We start from the raw sequence: 21,316 nt of genomic DNA on the forward strand, positions 1-21,316 counted from the left end.
CACACACACTAAACACACACACATAGCCTACACACACACTAAACACACACACATAGCCTACACACACACTAAACACACACACATAGCCTACACACACACTAAACACACACACATAGCCTACACACACACTAAACACACACACATAGCCTACACACACACTAAACACACACACATAGCCTACACACACACTAAACACACACACATAGCCTACACACACACACACATAGCCTACACACACACTAAACACACACACATAGCCTACACACACACTAAACACACACACATAGCCTACACACAGTGTCGCAGCGACACACACTAAACACACACACTAAACACACACACACACACAACAAACACACACACACACTAAACACACACACTAAGCACACACACAAACACACAAAACACACACACACTAAACACACACACTAAACACACAGTAAACACACACACACAAACACTAAACACACACCCACACTCAAAGCATATTGGACGTGGTTGAGAAACAGCCCCAAACAAAACCAAAACACACACACTAAACACACACACATAGCCTACACACAGTGTCGCAGCGACACACACTAAACACACACACTAAACACACACACACACACACTAAACACACACACTAAACACACACACACAAACACACACACTAAACACACACACACTAAACACACACTAAACACACACTAAACACACACCCACACTCAAAGCATATTGGATGTGGTCGAGAAACATCCACAACAAAACCAAAACACAAACACACACACACTAAACACACACACACACTAAACACACACACACACACACACTCAAAGCATATTGGACGTGGTTGAGAAACAGCCCTAAACAAAACCAAAACACACACACTAAACACACACACTAAACACACACACACACACACTAAACAAACACACACACACACTAAACACACACACACTCAAAGCATATTGGACGTGGTTGAGAAACAGCCCCAAACAAAACCAAACCAATATGTAATTTGTAGACTTCATCACAGCAGACTGTGAACGATGCTGTCTGGGTAGAAGGAGGCATAATTCAATAGTAATAACACTAGGTATTCATGAGGCAAGGTGAAGTATGTTTCTGATCCGTTAGAAACAGTCTGGGCCGACTGCCTCGCCCTATACAGACACCCACATGCTTTCCACTGGTAACGGGGCGCTGGGTTCATACCCAGGTCTATCTGCGGTTGGGTTTTTGCTGGGGCAAGAAACAGGCATAAAGGCTTCATTTTTAACTGCTTGTTCTGAATAACATAAATATATGCATGTGAGAGAACACACGCACACAGCATAAACGCGACCATAATCAATCAGTTACGTTTCAGCTCCATTTCCTACATATCAAATCACTATATCAAGACCATCTGTCCTTGTACTGAAAGAGATTATCCAACAATTACATTATGTTTTCATAGGACACACACACACACACACACACACAACCCAAAAGTTGAACTTGTTCTCGGGAAAAAGGGTAGGCTATGTTAATACATAAATAAGGCTATAAAATATGAACTAACACCACGTGGCGAACAAAATGAACGATCTGTCTAGCTGAAATAGGCAACCAAATATAGTCCTAAACAGCTGCTAGGTGGATTGGTTCAGATCAAAACCGGGTCTGTTTTTGAATTTTGAAAATGGAAAGCAGAGGAACGAAGGACTATCCATTCTGTTCGTGTCGGTTGCGCCTAGGGACCACCTACCAATCTGTATTCTGTCAACCGGTTTTTAAATCCCTCCCTTGTTACCGACACGGTTAAATCCTATAGGCCGAGAGTCGTACCCACCTCTTCAAATCTATTGGTTAGCGCTGCATCGGTAAGAATGTTTAACGCACCATGAGTTGAGCAGAGTTTAGTCCGAGAGAAGCGGTGCGACCGGGATGAACAGACCCGCATGGGCAACATAATAATCCATCCGTCCGTTTTTTTATAAAAAAAATTTAAACTGACAAGGACAATTTACAGGCTACCTACGTTTACACACAATATCAACTGTGGAACGTTTTGAATAGGACAGTTGTTATTGACACATTGACCATAACCCACCGCTGTCTGTCTGTCTTTTAAACCGGAGAGTGAGAACCGACAAGGACATGCCGCTATATGGAAACGTATAACCGGGGGCATCAGTGCAGCTCACGGGACCGGTGATCACGTCTCTAATAACCGCCGTGGATCTATATTTCCCATTTGGAATCTTCTCAGAAACATTCTCCTGGAAGAAACCGGTGACTCACCGCAAGGGAAGGCAAGCCTCTGCATTCTAATCAGCCGCGCCGGGAGAACGGAGAGGAGAACGGAACGAGCTCATTGACATTACAGTCATACTTTTTCTGGAGCACTTCTACTTCGATAGCTGAGCCCGCACCGCTCGTAGCGCTGCTGGTCTGCGGCGGTCGGACCTGGTTGGCCCCTTCATTCTCTCCACCCGGGGAAGGAATAACAGGGCAACAGACCAGGCGACGGGATTGGGTTTTAACATAAACCACAACCAGGGATTATTTGGATGTTGTATTTAACCTGATACCTTTCGGTAAGTGGATGTTTTTAACCCTTCTCTGGTCCACTGTCGTAGCGCAGGTGTTTACTATAGGATTGATATTCTCACCAGGAAGGCTATAAGGTGCTTCAACCGGATAAACGGATAACGGGAGTTTTACCAAACCTCTCCAGTCTCTCGGTGTGGATGCAACAGCTTCTGAGAAGCCACGAGCCTCGCCAGCCCAAGGATGAGCTGGAACGGAATAAATAGGACTCTTGATTCTAGTCTTGTTTTGTGTCTCGGTATTTATGATTTCCCTTTGGATCATTTTAAATAGGCGGATTATGCTAATTTGGTAATGCGTGTAAGAGGCTGATTTGAACGCATTCCTATTCATAAGGGTTACTCAAATCAGGTGGCGATATAGCTATTGATTTACATATGGGCTATACATTTATCTATTTCTTTAGTTATAAACTGTCGAATGTGTCACAGGGAAAAATGACATATTTATTCATACTTATGACCGTTGTCATGTACATCCTAATAACCAATTTGAATAAGCTATTGAAGCGCATGTGACAGATGTCCTATAACACACAGTTTATAGAGCACATAGCCATTCGATCAAAAGGACAACAACACAAAGCCCTGTGTATCATTAGCACTGCGCCTCCCAGACGCGTCTCAAGGTTACCTAATTGACAGGCTATCCCCATCCATTGTGGGAATGATTTACGCATTAGTTGTGCGTTTCATGTTGAAGGACTCAGTCACTGCATATTCACCCACAGCTAAGGATATTATTATCGTCAAGTCAAAACGATTCATTATGTCTAGTATATTGATATATAAATACACTTTATTAACATATAATATGATTTACCCCCTTTGTGTTTCAGGCAAGAGAGCGACAGAGAGAGCACGGGAACGCAGAACGGCTATTCTATTCGGTTGGAGACAGACCGGTTTGCGATTATTCCTGAGATGAGCCTGGGCGTTCAACTGAATTTAAATTAGGTGTCCACGAGCACCACCGTTTTCTGTAAGGGAAAGGAGAGCGAGAGAGAGAGAGAGAAAAGGGAATTTAAATCGGTGCTCCAGAATGACTTCTAGATTCCACGATGAACGGAACTGTGTGTTTGATCCTGAATGGTAGAAATCACCCATTTTGTGTTGAAGAAATCAACAGGTCGGAGTCGGAGGCGTAAAAAAATCCCTTTAAATTAAAAAGCTTCTCACCGAAGGATGTATCTTTCTATTTTATTTCTCCTTCTCCTGTGGGCTCAAGCCCTGGCTTTGAAAAACTTGAATTATTCCGTTAACGAAGAACAAGGACCGGGGACGGTTATAGGCAACATCGCCAAAGATGCTAAACTCGGTCTCGGGCAAGGGGGACAAGGGAAAAAATCCAACTTCAGGGTTTTGGAGAATTCAGCACCACATCTCATCGACGTGGACCCTGAGAGCGGGCTCCTCTATACCAAGCAACGCATCGACAGGGAAACACTGTGTCGGCGGAACCCTAAATGCCAGCTCTCAATGGAGGTATTTGCTAACGACAAAGAGATCTGCATGATTAAAGTAGATATAGTCGACATTAACGACAACTCGCCCACGTTCCCTTCCGATCAGATTGATATTGACATTTCTGAGAACGCGGCCCCGGGCACCCGCTTCCCGCTTACTAGCGCTCATGACCCGGACGCTGGGGAGAACGGGCTAAAAACCTATCAAATCACACGAGACGACTACAATCTGTTTTCTCTGGATGTAAAATCACGCGGGGACGGAACTAAATTTCCCGAGTTAGTTATCCAACGGCCGTTAGACCGGGAGGAACGTAACCATCACACCCTCATTCTAACAGCTACGGACGGCGGGGAGTATCCCAGATCAGGAACCATGCAGATTAATGTGAAAGTTATTGACTCTAACGATAACAGCCCTGTGTTTGAACAACCCTCTTATGTTGTAGAAATCCCAGAAAACTCCCCACCTGGGAAAGTATTGATCGATTTAAATGCCACAGACCCAGATGAGGGTTCCAATGGTCAGGTGGTGTATTCGCTTCAGCGGTTATGCCCCAGATAGAATCAGAGAACTCTTCTCTATAGATTCTAGAACTGGAGTCATAAAAATCCAAGGAGAGATTGACTATGAGGAGAACCCTATTATAGAAATAGATGTTCAGGCTAAGGATTTAGGCCCTAACCCCATCCCAGGCCACTGTAAAGTAACTGTGAATGTGATTGACAGGAATGACAACTGGCCCTCCATAGGGTTTGTGTCTGTGAGGCAGGGGGCCATTAGTGAGGCAGCCCCACCAGGCACGGTCATCGCACTGGTCAGAGTCACGGATAAAGACTCTGGGAGGAACGGGAAGCTCCAGTGTCGAGTCTTGGGGAACGTTCCGTTTAAACTAGAGGAGAACTACGACAACTTCTACACCGTGGTGACGGACAGGCCTCTGGACAGAGAGCAGCAGGACGAGTACAACGTCACCATCGTCGCCAAGGACAATGGCACGCCGCCCCTTAACTCCACCAAGTCGTTCACGGTGAAGATTCTAGACGAGAACGATAATGTTCCGCGCTTCACCAAAGCCGTGTATCTGCTCCAGGTGCCGGAGAACAACATCCCCGGGGAGTATCTGGGTTCCGTCCTCGCTCTAGACCCGGACCTGGGCCAGAACGGAACCGTGTTCTACTCCATCCTCAACTCCAACGTGAGCGGAGGAGACGTCAACACCTTCGTGAACGTGAACGCGGCCAACGGGGCAATCTACGCCGTGAGGTCATTCAACTACGAACAAATCAAATTCTTTGATTTTAAGGTGTTAGCGAAGGATGCTGGGTCTCCCCACCTGGAGAGCAACACCACGGTCAGGGTCAGCGTCTTAGACGTTAACGACAATATCCCCGTCATCGTTCTCCCGCTGCTCCTGAACGACACGGCAGAGATCCACGTGCCACGGAACGTCGGCGTAGGTTACATCGTCACCACGGTGAGGGCGGTCGACAACGATTACGGCGAGAGCGGGCGGTTGACCTACGAGATCTCTGACGGTAACGAGGAGCGTCTGTTCGAGATGGACCCGGTGACGGGCGAGGTGCGGACCACTCACCCCTTCTGGGAGGACGTCAGCCCCATGGTGGAGCTGATTATCAGGGTGATGGACCACGGGAAGCCCACCCTTACCACCGCCGCACGCCTCATTGTCAAGGCCTACAGCGGGCCGCTGCCTGGCGGGGAGCCCCACATCAACGAAGAGCATCACAACTGGGACACCTCGCTCCCTCTCATCGTCACCTTATCCATCATCTCTATGATGCTGCTGGCTGCCATGGTAACCATCGCCGTGAAGTGCAAACGGGAGAACAAGGAGATCAGGACTTACAACTGCCGCATCGCGGAGTACTCTCACCCACAGCTGGGCAAAGGCAAGAAGAAGAAGATCAACAAGAATGACATCATGCTAGTTCAGAGCGAGGTGGAGGAACGGGACGCCATGAACGTCATGAACGTGGTGAGCTCACCATCGCTCGCCACCTCCCCCATGTATTTCGATTACCAGACGCGGCTGCCGCTGAGCTCGCCCAGGTCGGAGGTCATGTACCTCAAGCCCACGGCCAACAACCTGTCGGTGCCCCAGGGACAGGGACACGGCGTCGGCTGTCACACGTCCTTCACTGGCCCGGTGACTAACACCACAGATACCCCCAGTAACAGGATGTCCATTATACAGGTAGGAACAAGATACCATTAAACTAGCTTTTTATTGATTTATCTACACCTTATTTGTTTAGGTTACCAGGGAAGTCACATTAAGATTCAAATTCCTTCTTGTGGAATGGAAATTTGTGTTTGGCTTTACATGTGTCTGACACAGCAAACAGACAGAAAGCAGGACAGCGTTCGGTCTAAACGACAGCATTGTGATTATCCACCATGACTACCATAGTCCTTCCTCCTACCCTCATCCATCTCCTCTGCATCAGATCTTTTCCCTCTCTACTTAATGGACTGATGTGCTGGAGTGTAGGTATAGTGTAACACCAGTGAGAGAGAGATGGAGATATGGAAAGAGAGAGAGAGAGGGTAAGAGAGAGATAGAGTTGGAGATATGGAAAGAGAGAGAGAGAGAGAAAGAGAAAAAGAGAGAGAGAAAGAGAGTGGGAGAGAGAGTGTGAGCGAGAGAGTTGGATATATAAAATGAGAGAGAGAGAGAGAGAGAGAGAGAGTTGGAGATATGGAAAGAGAAGGAGATAGAGAGTTGGAGATATGGAAAGAGAGGGAGAGAGAGTTGGAGAGTTGTAGATATGAAAAGAGGGAGAGGGACAGAGTGAGAGAGAGAGAGAGAGAGAGAGAGTGGAGCCGGTGACATCATGACAAATCGATTCCGTTTATTATTTAGGAAGATGTATTATGTCTTGAAATCCACGCCAGACCTCTTCAATCAGACTTCGCCCCACGGCCATTTTATTGCAGAATTACAGTTTAATACATCTCTTTGTGATGGTGTAGAAATCCATTCAGTTACTTAACTGACTATATATTACATTTTATTGTTTTGACAATATCGCAATGTTATTTTCTGCACTAGTTGGCTGTACCTTGCACCAAAACTCCAGTATATTTCCTTCATAGCTTGTTCTTCATCTTCTTTTTAAACTAGGAAGCCAATTTGTTTTCAGCGTTGTTTTCTCCTCCTATCTCTTGTCCCTCTGCAGCAGACATAATGGTGAGCAATATGTTTGAAACATCAAATCGCAAATAAAAAAATCACACTTTCGAATTTTAATACATGTAGAATAGTGAAAATCTCAATACGTACGGCATCGACAGATAGGTATGGTGTTGATATTGTATTGTGAGGTCCCTGGTAATTCCCAGCCCTAACATCTCTGAGGTATGGTGTTGATATTGTATTGTGAGGTCCCTGGTAATTCCCAGCCCTAACATCTCTGAGGTATGGTGTTGATATTGTATTGTGAGGTCCCTGGTAATTCCCAGCCCTAACATCTCTGAGGTATGGTGCTGATATTGTATTGTGAGGTCCCTGGTAATTCCCAGCCCTAACATCTCTGAGGTAGGAAAGACAAACGGTTACTGCGTGATGGAGTTCTGATTGATGGGAATGTTTTAAACATGACAACATACCAGATGTTCTCAACAACATACTGGTTATGAACCTATTGACTGAGGCCTAATCTATAGATATTACATCTATTGTTTTATATCACGAATCATGCTCCAATACTTATGGTTACAATGCCTTGGTGCAATAATAATGTTCTCTAAAACATCCTGTTTTTACCAGTAATGAAAAGGCTCCACATTTTATTAGGCAAGTCAGTTAATCAGTTAAGAACAAATTCTTATTTACAATGACACCCTAGGGACAGTGGGTTAACTGCCGTGTTCAGGGGCAGAACAACAGATTTTCTCCTTGTCAGCTCGGGGATTTGATCTTGCAACCTTTCGGTTACTAGTCCAACGCTCTAACCACCAGGCTACCTGCCGACATCACGTCAATATTCTCACTTCCAGGGTTTTTTATGCATCTTGCTTGTTTTTGCTACATCCAGAGTGTGGTTATGGGTAGAGAACGGAGCTCTTCTTTTCAGATATGCATGAGTGTTCAATATTACCCATAGTGTTCAATATTACCCATAGTGTTCAATATTACCCATAGTGTTCAATATTACACATAGTGTTCAATATTACCCATAGTGTTCAATATTACCCATAGTCTTCAATATTACCCATAGTGTTCAATATTACCCATAGTGTTCAATATTACCAATAGTGTTCAATATTACCCATAGTTTTCAATATTACACATAGTGTTCAATATTACCCATAGTGTTCAATATTACCCATAATGTTCAATATTACCCATAGTCTTCAATATTACCCATAGTGTTCAATATTACCCATAGTGTTCAATATTACCCATAGTGTTCAATATTACACATAGTGTTCAATATTACCCATAGTGTTCAATATTACCCATAGTCTTCAATATTACCCATAGTCTTGAATATTACCCATAGTGTTCAATATTACCAATAGTGTTCAATATTACCCATAGTGTTCTATATTACCCATAGTGTTCAATATTACCCATAGTGTTCAATATTACCCATAGTGTTCAATATTACCCATAGTGTTCAATATTACCCATAGTGTTCATTATTACCCATAGTCTTCAATATTACCCATAGTGTTCAATATTACCCATAGTGTGTGCATGTTTGATTAATAACTGTTATATCTGGGTTCTATCTGATAGGTTATTGGGGTCTAATATTTATATTATTGGGTTGTAACTAATAGATTATTGGGTTCTAACAGATATATTATTGTGTTGTAATTTATATATTATTGTGTTCTATCTGACATATTATTGGGTTCTAATTTATATATTATTGGTTTTTAATTTATATATTATTGGGTTCTATCTGATAGATTATTTGGTTCAATCTAATATATTATTTGGTTCTATCTGATAGATTAATGAATTATATCTGATAGATTATTGGGTTCTAATTTATGTTATTGGGTTCTAACTGATATATTATTGTGTTCTATTTGATAGATTATTGGGTTCTATCGGATATATTATTGGGTTCTATTTGATAGATTATTGGGTTCTAACTAATATAGTATTGGGTTATAACATATAGATTATTGGGTTCTGTCTGATAGAACCCAATAATATAACTGATAAATTATTGTGCTCAAAAAGATAGATTATTGGGTTCTAATTGATAGATTATTGGGTTCTATCTGATATATTATTGGGTTCTAACTGATAGATTATTGGGTTCTATCTGATATATTATTGGGTTCTATCTGATATATTATTGGGTCCTAATTTATATATTATTGGGTTCTATTTGATATATTATTGGGTTCTAACTTATATATTGTTGGGTTCTAATTTATATATTGTTGGGTTCTAATTGATATATTATTGGGTTCTATTTGATAGATTATTTGGTTCTAACTGATATATTATTGTGTTCTAACATATAGATTATTGGGTTCTAGCTGATATATTATTGGGTTCTAACAGATATATTATTGGGTTCTATCTGATATATTATTGGGTTCTAACTGATGTATTATTGGGTTCTAACTATTAGATTATTGGGTTCTAATTGATATATTATTGGGTTCTGTTTGATAGATTATTGGGTTCTAACTGACATATTACTGGGTTCTAACTGATAGATTATTGGGTTCGAATGTATATACACTGCTCAAAAAAATAAAGGGAACACTAAAATAACACATCCTAGATCTGAATGAATGAAATAATCTTATTAAAATACTTTTATCTTTACATAGTTGAATGTGCTGACAACAAAATCACACAAAAATAATCAATGGAAATCCAATTTATCAACCCATGGAGGTCTGGATTTGGAGTCACACTCAAAATTAAAGTGGAAAACCACACTAAAGGCTGATCCAACTTTGATGTAATGTCATTAAAACAAGTCAATAAAAAAAATATTATTGGGTTCTAACAGATATATTATTGGGTTGTAGCTGTGTATACCCACTGTATGTCAACTAACCCCTCCCTGAGAAGACTTGGAAGTCCATCAGCTTTGTCTTTATCCATGTGTAATCTGCAGGGTCTCATAGTTATACCTGTTGTACTATTACAGTGTCTTAATCAGGACTTTAACCTCATCTGACATGTCTTTAAACAGGCTTAGTGCCACAGACAGAGAGAGACACACTGGAGGGATGAGGCAGTTGTCAGGGGGGCTAAGCCAAATCACCCCTCAGTCCTCACAAAGAGGGTTTAACTAGGAACAGAGAAGAGCAGACATTTCAGACAAAGACACAGCAGTAGTATCTGTAGTCTGTAGCATGTGGCTAGCTTGGGTCTCACAGCAGTAGTATCTGTAGTCTGTAGCATGTGGCTAGCTGGGGTCTCACAGCAGTAGTATCTGTAGTCTGTAGCATGTGGCTAGCTGGGGGCTCACAGCAGTAGTATCTGTAGTCTGTAGCATGTGGCTAGCTGGGGGCTCACAGCAGTAGTATCTGTAGTCTGTAGCATGTGGCTAGCTGGGGGCTCACAGCAGTAGTATCTGAAGTCTGTAGCATGTGGCTAGCTGGGGGCTCACAGCAGTAGTATCTGTAGTCTGTAGCATGTGGCTAGCTGGGGGCTCACAGCAGTAGTATCTGTAGTCTGTAGCATGTGGCTAGCTGGGGGCTCACAGCAGTAGTATCTGTAGTCTGTAGCATGTGGCTAGCTGGGGGCTCACAGCAGTAGTATCTGTAGTCTGTAGCATGTGGCTAGCTGGGGGCTCACAGCAGTAGTATCTGTAGTCTGTAGCATGTGGCTAGCTGGGGGCTCACAGCAGTAGTATCTGTAGTCTGTAGCATGTGGCTAGCTGGGGGCTCACAGCAGTAGTATCTGTAGTCTGTAGCATGCGGCTAGCTGGGGGCTCACAGCAGTAGTATCTGTAGTCTGTAGCATGCGGCTAGCTGGGGGCTCACAGCAGTAGTATCTGTAGTCTGTAGCATGTGGCTAGCTGGGGGCTCACAGCAGTAGTATCTGTAGTCTGTAGCATGTGGCTAGCTGGGGGCTCACAGCAGTAGTATCTGTAGTCTGTAGCATGCGGCTAGCTGGGGGCTCACATCAGTAGTATCTGTAGTCTGTAGCATGTGGCTAGCTGGGGGCTCAGAGCAGTAGTATCTGTAGTCTGCAGCATGTGGCTAGCTGGGGGCTCACAGCAGTAGTATCTGTAGCATGTGGCTAGCTGGGGGCTCACAGCAGTAGTATCTGTAGTCTGTAGCATGTGGCTAGCTGGGGGCTCACAGCAGTAGTATCTGTAGTCTGTAGCATGTGGCTAGCTGGGGGCTCACAGCAGTAGTATCTGTAGTCTGTAGCATGTGGCTAGCTGGGGGCTCACAGCAGTAGTATCTGTAGTCTGTAGCATGTGGCTAGCTGGGGGCTCACAGCAGTAGTATCTGTAGTCTGTAGCATGTGGCTAGCTGGGGGCTCACAGCAGTAGTATCTGTAGTCTGTAGCATGTGGCTAGCTGGGGGCTCACAGCAGTAGTATCTGTAGTCTGTAGCATGTGGCTAGCTGGGGGCTCACAGCAGTAGTATCTGTAGTCTGTAGCATGCGGCTAGCTGGGGGCTCACAGCAGTAGTATCTGTAGTCTGTAGCATGCGGCTAGCTGGGGGCTCACAGCAGTAGTATCTGTAGTCTGTAGCATGTGGCTAGCTGGGGGCTCACAGCAGTAGTATCTGTAGTCTGTAGCATGTGGCTAGCTGGGGGCTCACAGCAGTAGTATCTGTAGTCTGTAGCATGCGGCTAGCTGGGGGCTCACATCAGTAGTATCTGTAGTCTGTAGCATGTGGCTAGCTGGGGGCTCAGAGCAGTAGTATCTGTAGTCTGCAGCATGTGGCTAGCTGGGGGCTCACAGCAGTAGTATCTGTAGCATGTGGCTAGCTGGGGGCTCACAGCAGTAGTATCTGTAGTCTGTAGCATGTGGCTAGCTGGGGGCTCACAGCAGTAGTATCTGTAGTCTGTAGCATGTGGCTAGCTGGGGGCTCACAGCAGTAGTATCTGTAGTCTGTAGCATGTGGCTAGCTGGGGGCTCACAGCAGTAGTATCTGTAGTCTGTAGCATGTGGCTAGCTGGGGGCTCACAGCAGTAGTATCTGTAGTCTGTAGCATGTGGCTAGCTGGGGGCTCACAGCAGTAGTATCTGTAGTCTGTAGCATGTGGCTAGCTGGGGGCTCACAGCAGTAGTATCTGTAGTCTGTAGCATGTGGCTAGCTGGGGGCTCACAGCAGTAGTATCTGTAGTCTGTAGCATGTGGCTAGCTGGGGGCTCACAGCAGTAGTATCTGTAGTCTGTAGCATGTGGCTAGCTGGGGGCTCACAGCAGTAGTATCTGTAGTCTGTAGCATGTGGCTAGCTGGGGGCTCACAGCAGTAGTATCTGTAGTCTGTAGCATGCGGCTAGCTGGGGGCTCACAGCAGTAGTATCTGTAGTCTGTAGCATGTGGCTAGCTGGGGGCTCACAGCAGTAGTATCTGTAGTCTGTAGCATGTGGCTAGCTGGGGGCTCACAGCAGTAGTATCTGTAGTCTGTAGCATGTGGCTAGCTGGGGACTCACAGCAGTAGTATCTGTAGTCTGTAGCATGCGGCTAGCTGGGGGCTCACAGCAGTAGTATCTGTAGTCTGTAGCATGCGGCTAGCTGGGGGCTCACAGCAGTAGTATCTGTAGTCTGTAGCATGTGGCTAGCTGGGGGCTCAGAGCAGTAGTATCTGTAGTCTGTAGCATGTGGCTAGCTGGGGGCTCACAGCAGTAGTATCTGTAGCATGTGGCTAGCTGGGGGCTCACAGCAGTAGTATCTGTAGTCTGTAGCATGTGGCTAGCTGGGGGCTCACAGCAGTAGTATCTGTAGTCTGTAGCATGTGGCTAGCTGGGGATCAGGTCTGTTTCAGTTTGGTGTCAATGACTCATGTAATTTCTGGAGTTTCTAGTTGTATGTACAGACCAACTTTAATTTCTATTCTAGTGGACTGACTGAGGTAGGATCATTTTGATGGTTAGTGAGGTGTTCCCATGCAGAGCTGTTGTTAACCCCTTTCAGGATATCCCACATGCTTCTATTGTGAGGCAGCTGCAGGTCAAAGGTGACTCAGAAACCGTTGATGCTTTCTAAAGGGGGAGTGTTCATTGCTGGGGCTACTGCAGCCTCTAAGGCTCTAGTGTAAAGGTGATGTATTATATCAGACTGCAGGCCAAATGCTCTTCACACGCTCCTCCTCCTCCTCCTCCTCCCCCTGTACCAGACCCACTAGTTGACCCTGTACCAGACCCACTAGTTGACCCTGTACCAGACCCACTAGTTAACCCTGTACCAGACCCACTAGTTAACCCTGTACCAGACCCACTAGTTGACCCTGTACCAGACCCCACTAGTTAACCCTGTACCAGACCCACTAGTTAACCCACTAGTTGACCCTGTACCAGACCCACTAGTTAACCCTGTACCAGACCCACTAGTTAACCCACTAGTTGACCCTGTACCAGACCCACTAGTTGCTAGGGGTTGTGTTGTGTCCCTTCCATACATTAGTCATACATGCCGCTCTATTGAATTATTTACAAGAAACCAATGAGAGAGAGAGAGAGAGAGAGAGAGAGAGAGGAAAAATATAAATAAATACTAGCTGTATGTCCTCAGATGAAAGCTGATTCTCTCTCTCTCTCTCTCTCTCTCTCTCTCTCTCTCTCTCTCTCTCTCTGTCTCTCTGTCCCTCTCTACATCTCTACCACCTCTCTCTCTCAATTCAATTTAAGGGTTTTATTGGCATGAAACATATGTTAACTTTGCCAAAGCAAGTGAAGTAGATAATAAACAAAAGTGAAATAAACAATAAAAATGAACAGTAAACATTACACTCACAGAAGTTCCAAAATAATAAAACATTTCAAATGTCATATTATGTATAAATACAGTACTGTAACGATGTGCAAATAGTTAAAGTACAAAAGGAAAATAAATAAACATGGGGTGTATTTACAATGGTGTTTGTTCTCCACTTGTTGGTGTTTGTTCTCCACTGGTTGGTGTTTGTTCTCCACTGGTTGGTGTTTGTTCTCCACTGGTTGGTGTTTGTTCTCCACTGGTTGGTGTTTGTTCTCCACTGGTTGGTGTTTGTTCTCCACTGGTTGGTGTTTGTTCTCCACTGGTTGGTGTTTGTTCTCCACTGGTTGGTGTTTGTTCTCCACTGGTTGGTGTTTGTTCTCCACTGGTTGGTGTTTGTTCTTCACTGGTTGGTGTTTGTTCTTCACTGGTTGGTGTTTGTTCTTCACTGGTTGGTGTTTGTTCTCCACTGGTTGGTGTTTGTTCTCCACTGGTTGGTGTTTGTTCTTCACTGGTTGGTGTTTGTTCTCCACTTGTTGGTGTTTGTTCTCCACTGGTTGGTGTTTGTTCTTCACCGGTTGGTGTTTGTTCTTCACTGGTTGACCTTTTCTTGTGGCAGCAGGTCACCAGTCTTGCTGCTGTGATGGCACACTGTGGTATTTCACCCAGTAGATATGGGAGTTTATTGGGTTTGTTTTCAAATTCCCTCCCACTCTCTCTCTGTGTCTGTGTGTGTGTGTGTGGACAGTAACCTGAAGCTAGGCAGAGCAGAGTGACTATGGTAGAAACATCAGGAAACAAAGACAGAATCCCTCCTCTATTGATCCAGAGCCACTCTGCCTGTCTGTCACTACAGCCTGGTGGGGAGGGAGGAGGAGTTAGGGAATAAAATACACAAAGAAATAAGGAAGTAATATCCTGTCCATCGCACGTCTGCACAAGGACATCTTAAGTTGCTCTCTCCCTCTCTTCCTCCTCTCCTTCTCTCCTTCTCTCTCCTTTTCTCCCTTCCCTCCTTCCATACCTCTTTCTCTCTGTCCCTCCTTCCCTCCCTGACCGAGCGTGCTGCCCTGACACCCCAGTCCCCCTCCAGTCTCCTGGAGGTACAACGCCCAACCAGTACTAACTCAACCCTCCACAGTACTACAGCTCTACAGGGTACAAGGCCCAGTCAGTACTAACTCAACCCTCCACAGTACTACAGCTCTACAGGGTACAAGGCCCAACCAGTACTAACTCAACCCTCCACAGTACTACAGCTCTACAGGGTACAAGGCCCAACCAGTACTAACGCAACCCTCCACAGTACTACAGCTCTACAGGGTACAAGGCCCAGTCAGTACTAACTCAACCTCCACAGTACTACAGCTCTACAGGGTACAAGGCCCAGTCAGTACTAACTCAACCCTCCACAGTAGTACAGCTCTACAGGGTACAAGGCCCAGTCAGTACTAACTCAACCCTCCACAGTACTACAGTTCTACCGGGTACAAGGCCCAACCAGTACTAACTCAAACCTCCACAGTACTACAGCTCTACAGGGTACAAGGCCCAGCCAGTACTAACGCAACCCTCCACAGTACTACAGCTCTACAGGGTACAAGGCCCAACCAGTACTAACTCAAACCTCCACAGTACTACAGCTCTACAGGGTACAAGGCCCAACCAGTACTAACTCAACCCTCCACAGTACTACAGCTCTACAGGGTACAAGGCCCAGTCAGTCGAGTGCAATAAAAATCCCAAAAAGCCCCTAATTTCATTAGTGTGGGACAGGAGAAATCCCTATGCTTGAATGTGGATGATGGAGCAGGGTAATGATGACTAATTCATCTTAAATCGTTGAAGGGTTTTACTTAGTGTGGAATCAAGGTTAAAGCCAATCCGGTATATGGTGTTCCTTCCTCAAAGCCTGAAGACAGGATTTGGGAATTCATTCAAAGTACAGCATTGAGGCAGTTGAGCCTGGCTGTCTCTGTAGCGATTTGAGGATTTTCTACCCAGGTTGCACTGGGGCCTAATGGAGGTAGCGTGTGGCCAGGATATCGGCTCACGGTTGGCGGGCGGCGAGGAGGAGGAGGAGGAAGAGGAGGAGGAGGAGGACGTAGCAGCGAAAGGCTTAGAGCACTAACTGGATTATTAAATGGGCTGCATCCTAAATGGTACCCTATTCCCTACATAGTGCACTACTTTAGACCAGAGCCCTATTCCCTATGTAGTGCACTACTTTAGACCAGAGCCCTATTCCCTATGTAGTGCACTACTTTAGACCAGAGCCTTATTCCCTATGTAGTGCACTACTTTAGACCAGAGCCCTATTCCCTACATAGTGCACTACTTTACACCAGGGCCCTATTCCCTACATAGTGCACTACTTTAGACCAGATCCCTATTCCCTACATAGTGCACTACTTTACACCAGGGCCCTATTCCCTACATAGTGCACTACTTTAGACCAGAGCCCTATTCCCTATGTAGTGCACTACTTTAGACCAGAGCCCTATTCCCTACATAGTGCACTACTTTAGACCAGAGCCCTATTCCCTACATAGTGCACTACTTTAGACCAGAGCCCTATTCCCTACATAGTGCACTACTTTAGACCAGAGCCCTATTCCCTACATAGTGCACTACTTTACACCAGGGCCCTATTCCCTACATAGTGCACTACTTTAGACCAGAGCCCTATTCCCTACATAGTGCACTACTTTAGACCAGAGCCCTATTCCCTACATAGTGCACTACTTTAGACCAGAGCCCTATTCCCTACATAGTGCACTACTTTAGACCAGAGCCCTATTCCCTACATAGTGCACTACTTTACACCAGAGCCCTATTCCCTACATAGTGCACTACTTTAGACCAGAGCCCTATTCCCTACATAGTGCATTACTTTAGACCAGAGCCCTATTCCCTACATAGTGCACTACTTTACACCAGGGCCCTATTCCCTACATAGTGTACTACTTTAGACCAGAGCCCTATTCCCTACATAGTGCACTACTTTAGACCAGAGCCCTATTCCCTACATAGTGCACTACTTTAGACCAGAGCCCTATTCCCTACATAGTGCACTACTTTAGACCAGAGCCCTATTCCCTACATAGTGCACTACTTTAGACCAGAGCCCTATTCCCTACATAGTGCACTACTTTAGACCAGAGCCCTATTCCCTACATAGTGCACTACTTTAGACCAGAGCCCTATTCCCTACATAGTGCACTAGTTTGAACAAGACCCATGCTGTCTGTCTTGCTGAGAAGCTGCCGTGCAGGAATAAACAGCCAACCCTAAACAGTGGCAGGGTTGACGTGGTGAAGATGCAGACGGGCTGATGGCTGTACTGGCTATAAAATCAGCCTGTAGGTGGCGACAGTCTGCCACAACGTGGTGCAGCACCTCATTAGAGGGGAGAGAAGAGGCTCCGTCATCAAGATGTCAAGTCAAACCACACTGTTCAACTGACAGTGAAACAACAGGACTTTCCGTTTGATTATAAACCATGTGACTGATGATGAGGGCCATCCAGATGGTTGTGGTGTGAATCAGGTCCATTCTGATCAGACAGGGAAAGAGGGAGATTCCAGGCGTGCGTTTTAAGCCCTCAGCAGCCTGGCTGTCTCCGTGACAGGCTTTTTCATTCTCTCTCTCTCTCTCTCTCTCTCTCTCTCTCTCTCTCTCTCTCCATCTCTCTCCATCTCTGTCTCTCTCTCTCTCTGTCTCTGTCTCTCTCTCTCTGTCTCTCTCTCTCCATCTCTCTCTCTCTCTCTCTCTCTCTCTCTCTCTCTCTCTCTCTCTCTCTCTCTCTCTCTCTCTGTCTCTCTCTCTCCATCTCTCTTCCTCTCTCTGTCTCTCTCTCCCTCTCTCTCTCTCTCTCTCCATCTCTGTCTCTGTCTCTCTCTCTCTCTCTCTCTCTCTCTCTCTCTCTCTCTCTCTCTCTCCATCTCTCTCCATCTCTGTCTCTCTCTCTGTCTCTGTCTCTCTCTCTCTCTCTCTCTCTCTCTCTGTCTCTCTCTCTCCATCTCTCTCCCTCTCTCTGTCTCTCTCTCCCTCTCTCTCTCTCTCTCTCCATCTCTGTCTCTGTCTCTCTCTCTCTCTCTCTCTCTCTCTCTCTCTCTCGCCATCTCTCACTCTCTCCCTCCCTGTCTCCATCTCTCTCACTCTCTCCCTCCCTCTCTCTCTCTCTCTCTCACACTCTCTCTCTCCGTCTCTCTCCCTCCTTCTCTCTCTCCCTCTCTCACTCTCTCTCTCCCTCCCTCTCTCTCTCTCTCTCTCTCTCTCACTCTCTCTCTCTCACTCTCTCTCTCCATCTCTCACTCTCTCCCTCCCTCTCTCTCTCCATCTCTCTCTGTTCATCTCTCTCTCTCTCTCTCTCAATCTTCTTTTTTATTGCTGCTGTGTATGTGATGATGGTGCGCAGTATTCAGTATTCAGTATTCAGTATTCAGTATTGTATTGTAGCTCTGCTGCTTCAACACTTCAATGGGCAGAGAGTGGAACAGACTGAACAGAACAGACTGAACAGAACAGACTGAACAAAACAGACTGAACAGACTGAACAGAACAGACTGAACAGACTGAACAGAACAGACTGAACAGACTGAACAGAACAGACTGAACAGAACAGACTGAACAGAACAGACTGAACAAAACAGACTGAACAAAACAGACTGAACAGACTGAACAGAACAGACTGAACAGACTGAACAGAAGAGACTGAACAAAACAGACTGAACAGAACAGACTGAACAGACTGAACAGAACAGACTGAACATACTGAACAGAAGAGACTGAACAAAACAGACTGAACAGAACAGACTGAACAGAACAGACTGAACAAAACAGACTGAACAGACTGAACAGAACAGACTGAACAGACTGAACAGAAGAGACTGAACAAAACAGACTGAACAGACTGAACAGAACAGACTGAACAGACTGAACAGAACAGACTGAACAGACTGAACAGAACAGACTGAACAGAACAGACTGAACAGAACAGACTGAACAGAACAGACTGAACAGACTGAACAGAACAGACTGAACAGACTGAATAGAACAGACTGAACAGAACAGACTGAACAGAACAGACTGAACAAAACAGACTGAACAAAACAGACTGAACAGACTGAACAGAACAGACTGAACAGACTGAACAGAAGAGACTGAACAAAACAGACTGAACAGAACAGACTGAACAGAACAGACTGAACAAAACAGACTGAACAAAACAGACTGAACAGACTGAACAGAACAGACTGAACAGACTGAATAGAACAGACTGAACAGAACAGACTGAACAGAACAGACTGAACAAAACAGACTGAACAGAACAGACTGAACAGAACAGACTGAACAGACTGAACAGAACAGACTGAACAGACTGAATAGAACAGACTGAACAGAACAGACTGAACAGAACAGACTGAACAAAACAGACTGAACAGACTGAACAGAACAGACTGAACAGACTGAATAGAACAGACTGAACAGAACAGACTGAACAGAAGAGACTGAACAAAACAGACTGAACAGAACAGACTGAACAGAACAGACTGAACAAAACAGACTGAACAGAACAGACTGAACAGAACAGACTGAAAACACTGAACAGAACAGACAGAACAGACTGAACAGAACAGACAGAACAGACTGAACACACTGAACAGAACAGACTGAACAGAACAGACTGAACAGACTGAACAGACTGAACAGACTGAACAGACTGAACAGAACAGACTGAACAGAACAGACTGAGCAGAACAGACAGAACAGACTGAGCAGAACAGACTGAACAGAAGAGACTGAACAGAAGAGACTGAACAGAAGAGACTGAACAAAACAGACTGAACAGAACAGACTGAACAGAACAGACTGAACAGAACAGACTGAACAAAACAGACTGAACAGACTGAACAGAACAGACTGAACAGAACAGACTGAACACACTGAACAGAACAGACTGAACAGAACACACTGAACAGAACAGACAGAACAGACTGAACAGAACAGACAGAACAGACAGAACACACTGAACAGAACAGACTGAACAGAACAGACTGAACAGACTGAACAGAACAGACAGAACAGACTGAACAGAACAGACTGAACAGAACAGACTGAACACACTGAACAGACTGAACAGACTGAACAGAACAGACTGAACAGAACACACTGAACAGACTGAACACACTGAACAGAACAGACTGAACAGAACAGACTGAACAGAACAGACTGAACACACTGAACAGAACACACTGAACAGACTGAACACACTGAACAGAACAGACTGAACAGACAGAACATACTGAACAGAACAGACTGAACAGACTGAATTCTCTGGGTTGTGTCCTCATCCATCCTGCTATAGTACTGTGTCCTCCCTACTAAACTCTCTGTCTACAGAACAGATTGAATTATCTGGGTTGTATCCTCATCCATCCTGCTATAGTACTGTGTCCTCCCCTACTAAACCCTCTGTCTACAGAACAGATTGAATTCTCTGGGTTGTGTCCTCATCCATCCTGCTATAGTACTGTGTCCTCCCTACTAAACCCTCTGTCTACAGAACAGATTGAATTCTCTGGGTTGTGTCCTCATCCATCCTGCTATAGTACTGTGTCCTCCCTACTAAACCCTCTGTCTACAGAACAGATTGAATTCTCTGGGTTGTTTCCTCATCCATCCTGCTATAGTACTGTGTCCTCCCCTACTAAACCCTCTGTCTACAGAACAAATTGAATTCTCTGGGTTGTGTCCTCATCCATCCTGCTATAGTACTGTGTCCTCCCCTACTAAACCCTCTGTCTACAGAACAAATTGAATTCTCTGGGTTGTGTCCTCATCCATTCTGCTATAGTACTGTGTCCTCCCTATTAAACTCTCTGTCTACAGAACATATTGAATTCTCTGGGTTGTGTCCTCATCCATCCTGCTATAGTACTGTGTCCTCCCCTACTAAACCCTCTGTTTACAGAACATATTGAATTCTCTGGGTTGTGTCCTCATCCATCGTGCTATAGTACTGTGTCCTCCCTACTAAACTCTCTGTCTACAGAACAGATTGAATTCTCTGGGTTGTGTCCTCATCCATCCTGCTATAGTACTTTGTCCTCCCTACTAAACTCTCTGTCTACAGAACAGATTGAATTCTCTGGGTTGTGTCCTCTCCATCCTGCTATAGTACTGTGTCCTCCCTACTAAACCCTCTGTCTACAGAACAGATTGAATTATCTGGGTTGTGTCCTCATCCATCCTGCTATAGTACTGTGTCCTCCCTACTAAACCCTCTGTCTGCAGAACAGATTTAGCGACAGGATGTTTGGCTGTATCATTGCTGCCATTTATAGAAGGCAGAGGAAGTGTGTGTAATGTGTGTGTGT

At 45.1% G+C, this 21,316-nt stretch overlaps 1 protein-coding gene across 1 annotated transcript in view; it reads left to right on the forward strand.

Moving 5' to 3' along the window:
• The first annotated feature begins 1,890 nt into the window (after nucleotides 1–1,890).
• Nucleotides 1,891–21,316, forward strand: part of LOC106593832 (protocadherin-17-like) — a 339,864-nt gene continuing 320,438 nt past the window's right edge. The window contains 3 exon segments of the mRNA XM_045699588.1: nucleotides 1,891–2,567; nucleotides 3,419–4,586; nucleotides 4,588–6,264. Coding sequence (XP_045555544.1) covers nucleotides 3,765–4,586; nucleotides 4,588–6,264 — 2,499 coding nt within the window. The 5' untranslated portion in view covers nucleotides 1,891–2,567; nucleotides 3,419–3,764.

This window comes from Salmo salar, chromosome ssa17 (genome assembly GCF_905237065.1).
Source record: "Salmo salar chromosome ssa17, Ssal_v3.1, whole genome shotgun sequence".
Classification (NCBI taxonomy): domain Eukaryota; kingdom Metazoa; phylum Chordata; class Actinopteri; order Salmoniformes; family Salmonidae; genus Salmo; species Salmo salar.